This window comes from Phaethon lepturus, unplaced genomic scaffold (assembly GCF_000687285.1).
Source record: "Phaethon lepturus isolate BGI_N335 unplaced genomic scaffold, ASM68728v1 scaffold13396, whole genome shotgun sequence".
Classification (NCBI taxonomy): Eukaryota; Metazoa; Chordata; class Aves; order Phaethontiformes; family Phaethontidae; genus Phaethon; species Phaethon lepturus.
The window spans coordinates 44,379-57,697 of record NW_010544203.1 but is presented as its reverse complement, the minus strand read 5'-3'; the positions used below and the strand labels follow the sequence as shown (position 1 = coordinate 57,697).

At 41.7% G+C, this 13,319-nt stretch overlaps 1 protein-coding gene across 1 annotated transcript in view; it reads right to left on the bottom strand.

Moving 5' to 3' along the window:
* LOC104621967 (chromosome unknown open reading frame, human C14orf80) overlaps nt 1-13,319 on the bottom strand; it is a gene marked incomplete at its 5' end in the record, with an annotated part of 77,046 nt that overhangs the window by 20,182 nt on the left and 43,545 nt on the right. Inside the window, 2 exons of the mRNA XM_010288605.1 lie at nt 4,702-4,914; nt 7,845-7,931. Of these exons, the coding sequence (XP_010286907.1) occupies nt 4,702-4,914; nt 7,845-7,931 (300 nt within the window). The remainder of the gene's footprint in view (nt 1-4,701; nt 4,915-7,844; nt 7,932-13,319) is intronic.

Below are 13,319 nucleotides of genomic sequence, written 5' to 3'. Positions count from 1 at the left end.
CTGTCATTCAAATCCAATTTGAATATTTCAAATTAAGAACTCATCAGTTAATCTTTTTGGACTTCATTTCCAAATTTAAGCATAAAAAAATGCAGTGTAATTATTATATAACATTTATTGTATTTAACATAAGAAACAGGAAAAAAAGGAGAGTTCATGACTTTTGGAAGAAGGGGCTCGGAAGGACTACAAGGATGTCGTGAGGTTATGCAGGGAGAAAATTAGAAGGGCCAAAGCCCAACTAGAACTTAATCTAACTACTGCCATAAAAGACAATTAAAAATGTTTCTATAAATACATCAGCAACAAAAAGAGGGCTAAGGAGAATCTCCATCCTTTATTGGATATGGGGGGAAATACAGTGACAAAGGGTGAGGAAAAGGCTGAGGTACTTAATGCTGTCTTTGCCTCAGTCTTTAACAGTTGTTAAAGGTACCAGTTGTTCTCCAGGTACCCAGCCCCCTGAGATGGAAGACAGGAAGCAGAATACAGAATGAAGCTCCCATAATCCAAGGGGAAATGGTCTGGGACTTGCCACACCACTTAGACACACACAAGTCTATGGGGCTGGACGAGATCCACCCAAAGGTACAGAAGGAACTGCCAGAAGTGCACACCAAGGCACTTTCCATCATTTATCAACAGTCCTGGCTAACCATGGAGGTCCCAGGTGACTAGTAGTTAGCAGATGTGACACCCATCTACAGGAAGGGCTGGAAGGAAGATCCAGGCAACTACAGGCCTGTCAGTCTGACCTCGGTGCCAGAGAAGGTTATGGAGCAGATCACGTTGAGTGCCATCACACGGCACGTACAGGACAGCCAGGTGATCAGGCCCAGTCAGCATGGCTTTACGAAAGGCAGGTCCTGCTTGACTAACCTGATATCCTTCTATTAGAAGGTAACCCACTTAATGGATGAGGGAAAGGCTATGGATGTTGTCTACCTAGACTTTAGTAAAGCCTTTGACACCATTTCCCACAGCGTTCTCCTGGAGAAACCGGCTGCTCATGGCTTGGACAGGTGTACTCTTTGCTGGGTGAAAAACTCGACAGATGGCTGGTCCCACAGAGTGGTGGTGAATGGAGTTAAATCCAGTTGGCAGCCGGTCACAAGTGGTGTTCCCCAGGGCTCAGTACTGGGGCCAGTTCTGTTTAATACCTTTATCAACGATCTGGATGAGGGGATCAAGTGCACCCTCAGTAAGTTTGCAGATGACACCAAGTAGTGCAGAAATGTTGATCTGCTTGAGGGAAGGAAGGCTCTACAGTGGGATCCAGACAGGCTAGATTGATGGTCTGAGGTCAACTGTATCACATTCAACAAAGCTAAGTGCTGGGTCCTGCACTTCAGTCACAACAACCCCTTGCAATGCTACAGGCTTGGGGAGGAGTGGCTGGAAAGCTGCCCAGAGGAGAAGAACGTGGAGATGCTGGTCAACAGCTGGCTGAGTATGAGCCAGCAGTGTGCCCAGCTGGCCAAAAAGGCCAATAACATCCTGATCTGTATCAGAAATAGTGTGGCCAGCAGGAGTAGGGAAGTGATTGACCCCCTGCACTCAGCACTGGCGAGGCTGCACCTCAAATACTGTGTTCAGTTTTGGGTCTCTCACTACAAGAAAAACACTGAGGTGCTGGAGTGTGTCCAAAGAGGAGCAATGAAGCTGGTGAAGGCTCTAGAGCACAAGTCTTATGAGGAGCAGCTGAGGGAACTGGGGTGGTTTGGCCTGGAGAAAAGGAGGCTGAGAGGCGGCCTTATCACTCTCTACATCTACCTGAAAGGAGGTTGTAGTGAGGTGGGGGTCAGTCTCTTCTTCCAAGTAACAAGTGATAGGATGAGAGGAAATGGCCTCAAGTTGCCCCACGGGAGGGTTAGATTGGGTATTAGGAAAACTTTCTTCACCAAAAGGGTTGTCAAGCACTGGAACAGGCTGCCCAGGGAAGTGGTTGAGTCACCATTCCTGGAGGTATTTAAAAAGATCTGAGCAAGGCTAAGTGCTGGGTCCTGCACTTCAGTCACAACAACCCCTTGCAATGCTACAGGCTTGGGGAGGAGTGGCTGGAAAGCTGCCCAGAGGAGAAGAACGTGGAGATGCTGGTCAACAGCTGGCTGAGTATGAGCCAGCAGTGTGCCCAGCTGGCCAAAAAGGCCAATAACATCCTGATCTGTATCAGAAATAGTGTGGCCAGCAGGAGTAGGGAAGTGATTGACCCCCTGCACTCAGCACTGGCGAGGCTGCACCTCAAATACTGTGTTCAGTTTTGGGTCTCTCACTACAAGAAAAACACTGAGGTGCTGGAGTGTGTCCAAAGAGGAGCAATGAAGCTGGTGAAGGCTCTAGAGCACAAGTCTTATGAGGAGCAGCTGAGGGAACTGGGGTGGTTTGGCCTGGAGAAAAGGAGGCTGAGAGGCGGCCTTATCACTCTCTACATCTACCTGAAAGGAGGTTGTAGTGAGGTGGGGGTCAGTCTCTTCTTCCAAGTAACAAGTGATAGGATGAGAGGAAATGGCCTCAAGTTGCCCCACGGGAGGGTTAGATTGGGTATTAGGAAAACTTTCTTCACCAAAAGGGTTGTCAAGCACTGGAACAGGCTGCCCAGGGAAGTGGTTGAGTCACCATTCCTGGAGGTATTTAAAAAGATCTTAGGGACATGGTTTAGTGGTGGACTTGGCAGTACTATGTTAACAGTTAGACTCAGTGTCTTAAAGGTCTTTTCCAACTTAAACGATTCTATGATTCTACAATATTTAACAGCATATATATTGTTATATATAAGAGGAGTCAGAGCACATCTTGCTTTGGAAATCATGCATTGGAAATTTTATTGTTAAAATTCAAGGTCTGAGTTGTCCTTCAACAGTCATGTCTGTTTTACCATAAAAATCAACCAAATCTGATGACACTGGAGACCTGCCTAGTCTGGTACCCCATCACTGACAGTGATCGACAGCAAGTGCCTAAAGGAAGGAAGACTTGCAAGATGATAGGATCTCAGTAGGTCAAGTCATATGATTGAAGGGCTTCCAGAGAACTAGGCAGCTCACAAGTGGCTGTCAGTAAAGGGATGTAGCTGATCCAAAGCTCTTACGTTGTTACCTCATGGAGGGGAAGGACAGTTTGGAGGCTGATTAATATCCAAGTTTGTAAAGCATTCTTAAGTACAAAGTGTGCAGCGTCTTGACTTCCTATCTGTATGTTTCCCTCTGAGTTGAGAGCAAAATGTTTCCAGGTCAAACACACTTGTGGCCTCTTACACACTAAAAAACTGTTCTTGTGCCACTTAATTGGCCAAGGTGTAAACCAGTGCCTAAAGAAGACTATAAGACAAAGGCAAATACTTCCTCAGAAGATTCCCCCAGCCTGCAACGATTTGTATTCCTGCAACTTCCTAAGCCTGTAATTCATATCTGTATATTTAATAGTCCTTGATGGATTTCTTCTTCCAAAAATGTGTCCAGCGGATTCCGAATTCAGGTACACTGCTTATATCCACAGTACCCTGTGTGAAGAAGTTCCACATTCTGTGTGAAGCAGCAGCTCCTTGTGCCTGTCTCTATCCAACTGCTCCTAACCAGTTCCTTATCCTTACAGTGGAAGAGGGAGTGATCAGCTGTCCACACACTTTTCCCATGCCAGATCCTTTTGCACTCTTGGGCAAATATCTCTTGATCTGACAACCTGCCACTTTTTCCTTTTGTCAGCTAATCTATAATCCTGTCTACCAAAACTTCAATCTGAAAAAATAAAAACCCCAAACAAACCACAAACCAAAACCAACACCACAAAAAAAGGGGAAAAAAACCCCTCTCCTGAGTTAACATAGACACTGAATAGTGATACAGCATTTTTGTTTCTTCTCTGTCTGCCCCGATTGTTTCTTTCTCTTTTTCTCCATCCACGGGTTTCATAGAGTCTCTGATATCCTTCTTTCCTCTTGATGCCTCAAAAAAATAACTAGTTTTTATGCCTGCATCTTCATCATATCTTCTCCTTGTGCCAGCCTGTTAATATTCAGATTCACTTTCTACATTTACATTAACAGCTCCTTTATTTATGCCCACCACTCTCCCCAGGGTGCTTCCCAGTGTCTCCCCACCCCTGTGTCAGCAAATACCATGTACACTTCCTTCATATCACCTGCTTTACTCTGCAGCCAGCCTCCCACAGCCAGTCTGTTCTTCCACCAAATCTTGTGCAGAGTCTCTTCTCTCACTTCACAGGTTTAAAATCCTTCTCATTCCTTCCCCCAACAGACATTTCAAAGACTACTAACTCGGGGAAAGATGACAAGCTGTGGCCTCTCCCACCCTCCTTTCCCTGCAAGTACCTTTTTTTTCCTCACTATAACCACTACTGATGCTTTCAAGCTGCTGCCTCTATCCCCTCCAGGGGCTGCCATGATTTCCTCCTCTTCTCTTCTCTGCAACCCCTATCCTTTGATGCCTTCTCTTCCAAAAAAGCACTTACTTTGTTTCAGCATGCTGCCTCTCTGGGACAGATGCCTACTCTGTGTTTGAAAGAGCACCTGGCATGCTGCGGGCATAAACAGACAAGTAACTGTAGATCTGACATAGAGATTGCTGCAAGATTGGCACAGAGCAGCAACAGGGAGGCTGCCCTAGGATGGGCTGTAGCAAGATAGCTGAAAAATACAGGATCTTAAAAATCACTAATGATCAAGAGAGCCACCCAAAGCCTTACCTTCTCACACCACGCAGTCCTTCGGTGAGTTACAAGCTCATGCAGCTGGTCACGTAGAGTCGTTAGATCTTTGGATAATCTGCCAATTTGCCCAGTCAGACTGTCAGCCCAGTGGCAGCACGAGGTCACCTTTGGCAGCCCACTTTTCTCTGCATGAGTGTCCTGGGACTTGCATATACTTCCCTCTTCAGCCATGTTATCTAACACAGTTTCCTAAAGGAAAAACAACAAAAGTTACTTTTCGGCCAGAGCTAAAATGCCCCTCTGCCCCATCTTCCTGGTAATTCATAACTAGGAATTCACTGCTGCCATCTCAGTATACAGTTGCTCCACAATTTCAGAGTTATTTTAAGAGACAACCTCCTCAGTTTGCTGTAACATATTTCTAAGTTAACAGAAAACTTATGTTGCTAATCTAAGTTATTTTAGAAAGCACTGCATACTGTGAGCTACTCTCTACTGCACTAAAGCATAAAGTAATACTCATGGAACAGAGACCATCAGTACTGCAGAAGCTCTAGATATGCTCCTTCCCCTCAAATTGAGGAGAGCAACAAAAAAAGCCACTTTATGGCTTTTTGTAACAAAATGATGACCAGGATGGAGATACGTGCTTACATTGTTCAGGAGAGCCCCACCTGCTATGTGGCACAGTAAGTTGTAACAACCCTGGGATCACTTGTGCCCATGTAAAACCCCACAAGTTGATGAACCCCAAGAGATCCCTGCTCCAGACTGGTCAGGAGCTCTGTCAGCTATGCTTAACCATGATCACCTAGCTGGTTCTAGAATTAATTCTGCAACTGCCTTTGGAGATAGCAACTGTTATTTGAAACACTCAAAAAAACCCCAATTAACTTCAGAGTCCTTGAAATGCCTATACCTATACACCGTTGTGCAGAGATTATGTAGAAACACAGTTTTCAAGCCAGGGTAGCAGAGCATAACTAAAGGACCCAGGCCTCCACACTCAAAGAGTATTAAGTATTTATTTCCATATTGTTATCAAGATGACATTAAATAGGAGAGGCCATAATCTCTTTTAAGGACATAATTTGCATTCAAAATTATCTTTAGAAATTGGATAAGTAATTTGAAAACAGTGAGAGGAAATTCAGTTGTTGAGCAGCATGGTCTACACATGGGCAAGGAAAAACCAAATGTATAATTACTGGCTGAGCAGCAACACTGCTGGAAGAGATGTCAGAAAACCAGAAGTCACCAATGTCTTCCTCTTGAAGTCAAGTACCATTTTAGAAAGTATAAACACAAGTCTCTGTGATAGAAAAGTGCTGACTGTAACACTGACATACGGGTGAGGCACTTGAAGTTAAACACAGACAAATGGAAAGGAAAGTCCCATATGAGAGCAGCAACAACCATCAGAAGTTTGAAGGAATGGCCTACAAGGAGACACTAAGACAACCAGTTTTGTTTAGCCTAGCAATGGGGACTGGGAAGGCAGCGACATGCTAACAGCCTCTACTTATAGAAAAGATTGCTATGAAGAGGATGGGAATATTTTTTTTCCCTCCTCTTTCTCTCTCTTCTCTGCAGGTAGGTTAAAAATCCTGGCTTAATTCACAGCAAGAGATTTTTAGACTCATACAAGAAAAAACATTGTAAGATAGCTAAGAATGACAAAAGACACCCTACAAAACCTCCTTTCTGAGTGAGCATCAGCATTGCAAAGCAGCACAAAGCACCACTGAGGCCAGCAGCTCATGCTGACCAAAGGCCCAGCTTATAACACCACAGACATGTTCTGGGCACCAACAGGCTAACAAACTGTTAACTGAAATAAAACAAAGCTTTTCTGGTTTGTGTGGGTTTTTTTGTGGCTGCTTGTTTGTTTTGTTTTGTTTTTTTTTAATTTGAAATTCATTAAATGACAGAATTTTAAAATAACATGACTGCAGTCACTCCAGTTGCTGTATTTACATCATGCTCTGTCATGCTCCTGCCCACAACCCTCAAGAAGACCTGACAGTAGCTGTGCAAGAATCATTCCATTCATCAGATCAGCAATGAAAAACACAGATTAAGTGGAAAGAGAAAACTACTCTATCCTCAAGCATATCTCATTCCCATACATGCTACTGCATCCAGGAACAACCATCAGCAGCAGCAAAACAAAAGAAAAAGGCAAATTTGCCATCCAACCTGTTGAACAATTTAAAAAGATGTGCTGGTCAGGTTATTTGCAAGTATCTTGCAAGAGGCAAAGGTTTTGATGGATACACTGAAATGCCGTAACACTTGCAGTTGCATTTTGCCTATTTGGAGCCAGGCTTCTGCTAGTGTTGGTGCCTTCCAAACAACCATAAGATGGTAGAGATGTAAAGCAAAAAAACATTATATAACTAATGGCAATTCGAATGGCTCTGCATTGGAAGTACTGTTCAAGACAGGTGAGGTAATTTTACACTCCTTCGCCTTGCTTTTAGTGTAGAACAAGGCATATGGGCAATTAACAGTCAGCTCACTGATTCTCAAAATTTTGTAAACTCATGTGACTAATATGGTGCTCTAAAGAGTTATTTTCAGCAACTGTGAGTGGGCAAAAGTTGTAGAGAGAAGTGAGATGGATGGTACCGTTTACACTCGCTTGAGAAATCGTAAGATGCACAGAGAAAGGCTTATTGATTTTCTTATGATCATTCAACACAGTTCAAGGGGAAATTGGCAATTTCAACACATTATTTGGCTGGGAAAAATGAAGTTGTTTTCAATAGCAGCTGCTTGCAAATTTAGTTGTTCTCAAGTCTGCAATAAAGCTTAGAGGCCCTCTTCTGAAAATCCATTTAATTTTAACAAAATGTACGAATGCTATGCTTAAAAAAAATTAGAGAGATGAAGATCAGACATTTTCATTTGTGTTAACTGTACAAAATTCTGCCACTCTGCCCTGCAATTCCTTAGCTTAGCTTGGTGAATCTTACACAAGAAAAACAGAGGGATGAAGGAGAACTAAGAAAACATTCCTTACTTTACCAAAGGCTTTTTTCCCTTCTTCTCAAGTGCTGTTGAATAGTGAGTGGGTTTGCAGCATTTATTTTTGTGGGAAGGGGCCTTTGGAAGTGGTCAGCTATTTGTTAAGAGTCAAGAAAGCATCACCCTTTGAAATTAGTTTGATTCGTTACCATCCACTGCCAATAAACTGGTTCCAGTTGCTTCCACTCCAGAAAGGCTTCTAGCTGCATGGTTTCACACTCCAGAAGCTGTAACAGCTAGAGAAAAGGAGACAAAGGAAAGAAAATCAGGTAACATCGGTCACTTGTGAACTTAAATTAAATGTCTGTTTGGTCTAAATTACAGAAAGAGTGTTAGTGGCACACAGGACAACAGCGGGTTACTTTACAAGAACATTGTAAAACCAGCTGTGGAAACATGATGTGAAACACTTTTCCCAGCATCACCGATTTATTCCTCACCCCAAATACACAAACACCCTCAGCTTTTACATACATAAATGCAAGTGAGCCCTCAAAACAATATGGAAAAAGAGCCATAATTCTGATATATTAAGGCCTAGATGCATGACCATCTTCAAACCTTCTACGCTTCTTGACTACCATAATAAGCTATGTTCCTCCAAGAATATTTTTTCATCTATCCATTCACTCACATTTATCAAGGCTGTAAGGTCTAAACACCTTCTCTTCCAGGCCATGTACAGTCTTCTCGCAGCTAAAACTTACACAGTTGGTCTTTGACTCCGTCTTCTCATATACAATAGTAATGACCCCAACTGCAATATACCAGTACCTTCACTAGTCCAACGTATCTTCTTCCCGTTCTGCTCCCACACCTGCAGAACACTCAGAACTCCAGTATCTCCAGTCCTCTCTGCCTCCCCACCTCGATCATCACATCATCCTCACAGCATCCCTTATTCAGATCACTCAAACTAAGATGATCTCTGATGCTCCAAAATAGAATGGAAAATCTTCCTCTAAAAATGTTATGGTTTTTATAAATTGTCTGGTCTGCTGCATACGGAATCCCTCCCTTTACGTGAGACCACTTGAAGGAGAGAGGTTATATTCTAGCTGTACAAATTTTTCATAAATATATACATAACACATGTGTATGAAGAAAGAGACATTCCGAGACTAAATATTTATATATCTGTAAAACAAAAGTTCTTGGAAAGAATGATAGACAGACAAATTAGGTATAAATCTGAGCTTAGCAGCTTTAACAATTTCAGTAATGGCCACATATTTGAAATGAACAATTTTAACACCAATCTGACACCAAGGGCACCTTTTTAAGATGACACACAAACAGTATATGGTCTTGAAGAGAATGATAAGGCTGAGAAGAGTACCAGCTAAACTCGCCTTATATAGACAACTATCTTCTGCTAGCTCTGCTGGGTGTAGTTACTTACTATATAATATATAATTTAAGTAACTGCAAAGCATGAGTTTGACTTTGCAATTTTATTCTGCAGATATAGCTTTAAGATAAATCAAAGAAAGGAACGCACTTTGCAAGAGTAACTGCTGGAAATTATGAGCAGTTTGCTCTAAAACACTGTTGGATCCAAAACACAATTATTACACATTTGTTCACACAACTGACACTTGGCATTACGCTTAATGACTCTGCTAGTTTCAAGCTCAGCTGGTATATGAAAGGTGGAAGAATGGGTTTCTGTCTCCTCTTTTCTCCTTTTCTTTCCATAGGTATATCTGCAGCACAAATGGCTTACATTATGGGATCTGATGCTGGCAATAAAATCCAGCCAAAAAGTTGATTAAATATTCAGGCAACAGCTAAGTTACTTGATTTTAAAGTAGCTTCATAACGTGGTCATGAGCTGCGTGTGATTGAAGCATGAACATGTCTTGTGACAGCTAAAGAGGGCTGAAGGTTGAAATCGGGAGCTTTTCATTTTAAGCCTTCAGAAAAAAATCTTAGTAAAAACATAGTCATCATCTTTAGTTTTAGTCACACTAGAAGAGCTCCTGAATGTTAAAAAAGCCATATGCCACTTCCTTTCTCACCTCAACTGAAAGGATATCTTCCTGAAAATCACCAAACCTGTAAATTGCCTGTTGAAGTTAACCTTAATAACAATCAAAGCTTTCTGAGCAGTCTCCTAATCTTGAGATTTTCAGGATCTTTTGCATTTTGGGGCTTTTTGTTGTTGTTGTTATTGCCTTTTTTTTTCTTTATACTGCTCCATTAGTTATGCAAAACTTGAACAGCTCATTTGAAAGCATTCATCTGACTCACCTACTTAGAGCTTCCTCACCTCTCACTAAGGTATCATCACGCTCGGCAATATCAAGCCAGCAATTGTGTGCTAGATTGTTTCAGCCATAAATCAGTAATGGGATGACTACAGTGCTCATCCTAGGAGGACAGTTTTCAACCTAGCTGGAACGCACCGTGACAGCTTAGGCAGCCTGCAGTAGCCAACATTTGAGTTTCTGCCCCGAGGGACTGAAGGCACTGTTCCTGGATGCCAATATCCTTCTGCCATCCTTTGTATGGGCTTTGCAAGACACTGATGTTATTGCAGCACAGAGAATAAAACAGAACACAATAAAAACTAATGTACTACAAATATCCTTGAGACACCTTAGCAAAAAACATAAAAACAAATAAACATTCAAGGTGGGGAGGGGACAATGTCTGCATGCCATGAATTGAGTCAAAAGGACAGACTCCATATGACCCAGGGGTGACAGGCTTTCACCTAGACATACCTGCAGTTAGCAAATGAAGAGCTATCTATGTCAGCCAGCTTCTTTCCCCCAACCTCATCCTTTACTCAAGTTTCTCACGAGCGTTTATTGTTCTTTAACTAAACTATGCATTTTGTGACTTTGAGGTCATTTTCTTAGGTCATTCACCACAGTTACACCACAGCTGGTATTCAGCGATATTTGCAACTGAGGAAACCAAAGCCCAAATTGTACCCCTGCATTTTCCTCAAATACAGTACCTTTTCTTATTAATTTAGTACCAACAACAGTTCACAGAGATGCTTTTACATGTGATGAGCAGTTCCACTTCTGCTGCTACATAAACATGCAAGACAAATTCACAAGCTGCAACTAAAGCTGCCTGCTCATTTTCATTGACCTAAGGACCCAGATGTTGTCGTGCCTCCTAATGAAACTTGAAGACTAACATCTGCAGAAGAGCATTAATTTTGTCTCATGAACAAAGTGAAGCAGCAAGTCAAAAACGTGCCTCGTGGATATCTAAATGATGCTTAGGGATAACATACAAAAATTGTCTTTCCCTCCATACAAAATTAAGACAATGAAATCAATTTCTTTCATCTTCTGGAGGAAGCTATTGCTTTAAAATACTTACACTGAGAGAAAAAGTAATGACAAATTCAAATTGCTAATCTCTCTGGAGAAGTAATTCCATAATGAATGCTGAGAGCAAACACTTTGCAGTAACAACTTCTCTAAACCATTGTAAAGAAACCATCACTGGTGCAAACAACTTCAAGCAACAGCTTTGCTATAGAGGCTAAACTGTGCTTAACTGAGCTATCTCAGAGCAGGCTGCCAGGAAACCGCGCAGTGATGCAGAAGAATGCAAACTCTGTATAGAACAAGCCTGGCTTCCTCTGACACGTGGCTGTGATCTCCAAAGCCAAACATCCCACATCCAATGCGACACACTGAACTCGGGAAACTTTGGAAACTTCAGCTGCAAAAGCCCTAGGCGAAAACATCTTTTAGGTGGCTTTGGATATTCAACAAGAGGCCAAAGTTGAGTCCCTTTGGTATCCACAAATTTAACTCACACCAAAATAATGATTTAAACATATTCGTAACTACTTTTTCTGTTGAGATATTAATCTTTTTCTATTATTATTTACTAGCATACTGCTAAATTCATTGATGCCTGCAGACTGTTACAGAAATCAATATTTAATAATTTGCAGCATAATGCATCCTTTTCATAAGGCTCAGTTCCAAAGAGCTTCCTGCAACAAGTATTTAATCTCTGATGCCCACAGATCATAATTCAACTACCATATCACTGGTAAAAGAATTTTTAATCAAGAATTGTTCTGCCTAAATATTCAGAAAATGATCCTATTGTTAGACAGACAAAAAACAGTCTCTCAGCAATAAATTATGTTTCTTGGCTCAGAGACAAAATACTGCTTGGTTCATCACCTATTCACATATGACTGTAGATAAAAAACTTGTATTAAGCTCCAGATCACTGCAAACCTCACTCCAAATGCCAACACCTCAAGTATGACTCAAGGCTTGAGACAGGGTTGGACAGGGTTGGCTTAGTATGAAAGCTTATATGGGGAAAGTATCAAGAGACTATTTCATACTTTTATTTCTTTAATAGGAAATGGCTTTATTCAACTTGAATTTTGTTAATCTGAATACTACTTTTGAATATTTAAGAACTGGTGGGGAGAAGCAAAGCAGTGAAGTTCCTTCCAAAAAAATGCAAAGAAAGGGGTAAACACTCATTAAAAAGCTACACAATTTACATTACCAGAAATAAACCATAACTGGGATTAAGGATTTAGAGACCTAACCAAGCATCAGGTGAAATACAAAATTACAACACAGCTTCATCTCTGCTACGAATACAAAACTCCCATACAAAAAAAAAAACCCCACAACAAACAAACTTTGACAAGTGAGAGCCTCTCGGCAGGCAGGCTGTTACGTGGATGACATTTGGTTTAAAATAGCACACACTGCCCAAATTAAACATTAGCAGAGCTAAGTTTTGGGACACCTCCATCAAAAAGCTGAGAAAATCTCATTATCGTAAACATCCCAAGCTGGGACAAAAACACAACACTGTAGGTGGACACACTCAGTGCTCCATAATTCAGTTTCACATTGTGATTTCTTCAGAAGCAAAGCTGGTTTAAGACATTCCCATATATCCCTTGAAGGCTGAAGCAAAAATAAATAGGCCTTAAAACTAGAAAGTCACACTGGAGTAGTGTGAAGTACAAGCAGCTGAAGAGCAAAAACCAACAGACCGATAAGCAGCCTCTAGCCACAAAGCAAATAAAGATCTATTCAAGTCTTTGTTCTGCTTGTGAAATATCACTGAGGGTTGAGACAGAGCAGGAGAAACTGCAGCCCAGCCACCACAAGGCAGGTGGATCAGAAAGGCTCCTGGATGACAGAAGTGGCTAAGAACTTCTCCCACCACCAGCTATGGACCCCACAGAGACCTTGACCAAAACACTAGCAGGGATCGGGAAGGGCCCCCTCTGGCTCCAGAAGCAGGTATTACTGCATCTGCTGAGCACCATCTCTTTTGGAATCACAATAGCACTTTTTATATTTTCCCCTGTGGTGCACACTGTAACAGAAAACAGGACTTGGATCTTCTGCAGAAGATAAATAAAATACAAAACAGATAAATAAAATACAAAACAGAGCAGCTTTGGGTGGAGAAGCGTAATTCCAGATGCTTGAAAATGTGCAAAACCTCAAATACCTAAAAGACAAGACATGACTTTTCCACTCGCCAGCACCAGTTTTGTACCACCACAACTCGAACTTCAGTCGAGCTATCTCGGTTTTACATTGCTGAGAGCAGGGAATCAAACCAATAGTTAAAAACTTAAGTGACAAAGATCATCA